This window comes from Centruroides sculpturatus, unplaced genomic scaffold, assembly GCF_000671375.1.
Source record: "Centruroides sculpturatus isolate CEXI.00-Female unplaced genomic scaffold, Cexi_2.0 scaffold900, whole genome shotgun sequence".
Classification (NCBI taxonomy): domain Eukaryota; kingdom Metazoa; phylum Arthropoda; class Arachnida; order Scorpiones; family Buthidae; genus Centruroides; species Centruroides sculpturatus.
Window position 1 is genome coordinate 359,740 of NW_019385286.1, and position 3,950 is coordinate 363,689.

Consider the following 3,950-nt stretch of genomic DNA (forward strand, 5'->3'; position numbering starts at 1 on the left):
GGTAACTAAACAATGTTAATTTTGACAAAAAGTTACAAATTATCAAGTTTAAATGTCAGTTCTGATATATATTATTTTTTTCTTATAAAATTTTTCTAATAAAATGTATTGAAAAATATCGTATTTAAAACTAAAGATATTAATAAATGTATGTAATTTTTTTCATATGAATATAATGATAATTTAATTTTTGGTGAATTTTTAAAATAATATTGCCTGGTTGACCCATATTGCCTTCAGACAGTTTACAAAATTAATGTAAACAAGATGGCGGTGGTAAAGGGTTAATTTACAAAAAATTACCATCCAGCAAAATTATACAATAGCAAATAACCATTTAGTCATGAGCTAGCCATATAAACATGTAATAATATGCAAATAAGCCCAGTAATGCACATTGAAATCAGACAGGTGATTTAAGGACAGCACGTAACAGTAAACCTGCTTGTACGATACTAATTTCAATTTTATTAAAAAAGAAGAGTAACCAGATATGCTGTCTAAATCTTATAGAATTCATTACAAGTTTAATTCATTATAAATATTCTTGCTTGTTAAAATATGAAAAATAAAATAAGAAATAACACGTAATAGTGCAACAAGGTTTATCAAATTTTATTAATAGAAGAAATAACAAGGTATAATAGAAGAAATAACCAGGTATGTCATCTTAGTCATATAAACTTACTATACAAGTTTACTTCATTACTTTTATAATCTCCATGTCTTACTTCCTTTGAAAGGAAAAAATGGTTAAGAACACTGGCAATACCAGTAGGAAAGTATAATCTCCAGGTCTTGCTGCTTTTGGAGAATGGCTCAAGAACACTGGCAATAACAGTAGGAAAGAATGAATTGATACAATGTTATGTATCGGCAGTAAATCTACCCTTCAAGTGTGTAGAAAACCTTAATTTTAAAAAAGAAACACGCAAAGGTATGTCTGGAATATGTTTATAAAACTTTAATTAATTAGCACGATAATTGATAAATATTTGCTAGATAAGCAAGGATGATTATATGTGTAAGTTATGCACCCGTCACACGGACATCTAATGTAAAAAGATTGTGATCTCAAAGTATGTTTAGCATAATAATTATATCGGTTATATATACATATAGCAACTTGTGATTTGTGTATATTTTATGATTTTAGTTGACTGAAGAGGGGCATTATTAACCCGAAATGTATAGAAAATAATGTGTATGCGTATCAACTGAACTGAATAAAAATTAAGATGAAAAATGCCAAGTGGTCCAGTGGTTGCACTACATAGTGTTAAAAAAAGATATTTGAACAAGTTGGCAATTAAGGCTTCAGGTCAAGAAGGCCATCAGGAGGTCTTTTTGTNTTTCATCAGAGGAAGATGCCGTCTTGCGTTTCGTCCCTTTAATCTTTCTATTTTGTCTAATTGTTCCTGAAAGTATTCAGCCTCCTCTCTGATAGGAAAATCAACAGCAATTCCACCCTTGTTAATCTTACGAATATGTTTGGTAGGCACCTTATGCAATCTTTGATCAAAAGAATTAGTGAGCAGTGTCTTAGTCTCTTCCGATGTGCTCTCTATTATCATTGTAAACTAGAACAGTATACATTGGTAACGAGGACTTCTTTTCAGACTGTGTATTCTTCAAAGAATTAAGATCGCATTGTAAAATATTTCTATATGTCAGAGCAGTAGTCCCTTGAGAACCTTCTGCCCCTAAAAGTGGAGGTTTCTCCAAGTCACAAATAGTCTGTTTTACTTCCTGAATAGCCTCTAAATTTTTGTCACTTTGAACAATAAGCAGCTGTTTGACATCTTTCGTTGCCAACAAATCAAATTTCTGAAGCAGGAAATCTGATATGGAATTTTTCCTAATTACCTCTTTGGCACTCTTCACTAAGGTAATAAATTTATCTGTAATAAATCTAATATGTTCCTCAGTACCCAATCGCCCTTTTGGGTTATTACGGAAATATCTCTTTAAATCCCCAATGGCTTCCCCAGATTCCTCCAGAAATTCTTCAATAGTGCCAATCGCCATCACTGAGTATAATAACTATTAAAATTAATAATTTCCAAAAAATTAATAATATGAAGAAAGAACATACGACTTTTGGTAAAAATTCTGGAATCTTCTATGGTAAACGTCATTGACCGTTACTATGGCCACAGTCATTCCCACCGGCTAAACCGGGTGAGGTTGGTGCTCCGTAAGGCGTATGTGCAAATCTGGCTTTTTGGATGCTGACGATACAGCATTTCCACTCCGCTACTCCGCCACTAATATTCAAATATACAATAGCAATCTTATCTTTTTTCCACGTGTAGTATAGAAATTTGTAATAAGATACATAATGCAGTTATAATAAAATATTGTGCAATTATTTTCATATAATTATAATTAATATGTATTTATTTTTTAGAAAATACAAGGGAAGTGGCACATCCACCGCTTCCAANTTTCTATGTGAAGTGTTTTGCATTTGTCTAGGCTAGGGGTGACCAACCTTTTTGGGAAGAGTACCACTATCTGAAAAAAAAAATTTGTGTGCCAATTCCAACTTTTCAAGCATACTAAAAAATATAAAAAGGTAAAATATCTTATTTATAAGCTGATTATGGGATTTTTAACCTCTTCATATTTTCTTTTTGATGTTGAAGGTTTACTCGTGGACATAGTGAAAATAAAATTTTTAAAACAATGCTGCTTGATGCCAAAATCTAAAAACAGTTTAAAAAAAGCTCAACGTCTTGCTCGGTTACTTGGCAGTTTAAAATTAACAAGTGTTGCCACCTGTCCGGTTTTTAATTCATTGTCCGGGTTAACTATTAATTTTGTCCGGGATTTTGTAGAAATTGTGAAATTATGATGAAGCAAAGTACTAGCTAATATTTTTATAAAGTTACTTTATTTTAACAGTGAAAGACTTTACACTCTCACTGAAACTTAATTTGCCATCTTATGCAACATATGTCGCAACCTGTCAACCCCTTTTTTTTCTTTTTCTATGTTTTTGTTTCTCAGCTCTTTAAAGCTAAGTTATTCCATTTCTTAATTTAAATTGCTCCTACGAGTCCCTAACTGGTTTAGAACTAGCATGCACATTATTCTTCGCATGGTAAAAATAACATCGCACATACCTCAAGGACTTCTGTTTGAACAAACCTGACCTGCCGTCCAGGTCAGCAATTTTGAAAAGGTGGCAACACTAACACTAAAATCAATTGAGCCAGACCACACTCGCTCAAGAATGGATAACCATAGCAAGAGTCAATGGTGCCAAAGCAAGGCAACTCAAACTGTTGGGCACGTCCCATGACCACGCTGTCTTACCATATCGTTGTACTGGTGTCAAGTACAGCCGCTTTCCGGCGCAGTTGTATTCAGTAGTGTATGAGTAGGGTTTTTACAGATTTTGAGAAAGTTCCTGAAGACAACATTATTATTTTTCAAATTTTTTAATTTTTCAATAAGTCTTCACATGCCACTGTTAAAACTCCTCTGTGCCACACTGTGGCACGCATGCAGCAGGTTGGCCATCCATGGTCTAGGCCAAACTCCATTTGTATGTCCTTGGTGTATGAATGTGTGATTTGTAGGAGTTGATGAAGTTGTTTTTGTGTGGATGCATAAAGTTTTATGTTGTCCATGTATTGATACATTAGATGTGACAGTGTAAACTGTGTTGTTTTTTCATGTCTGATATTGTAGCCATATTGTGTGTTGTTTAACATGTTGGATAATGGATTCAAGGCTAGGCAGAACCAAAGAAGACTCAAGGAATCTCCTTGAAGAATTCCTTGCCTAATGAATATTTTGTTTGTTTGTATGGAAGTGTTGCTAACCCTGAGATGTAGTGTTGTTCTCCAGTGCTGCATAGTGTTTTGGAAGAATGCAATGAGTGATGGATGTATTTTGTACATGTGTAGAATATGTAGCAGCCAACTGTGTGGAACACTGTC

The 3,950-nt window shown here is 33.5% G+C and overlaps 1 protein-coding gene across 1 annotated transcript; it reads right to left on the bottom strand.

Moving 5' to 3' along the window:
* Window positions 1-1,368: 1,368 nt before the first annotated feature.
* Window positions 1,369-2,352, bottom strand: LOC111637204. The gene is made up of 2 exons (XM_023382637.1): window positions 2,096-2,352; window positions 1,369-2,030 (listed from the first exon to the last, which is right to left on the bottom strand). The coding sequence occupies exons 1-2, from the start codon at window positions 2,136-2,138 to the stop codon at window positions 1,543-1,545; spliced, it is 531 nt and encodes a 176-aa protein (XP_023238405.1). The 5' UTR covers window positions 2,139-2,352; the 3' UTR covers window positions 1,369-1,542.
* Between the last annotated feature and the right edge of the window lie 1,598 nt (window positions 2,353-3,950).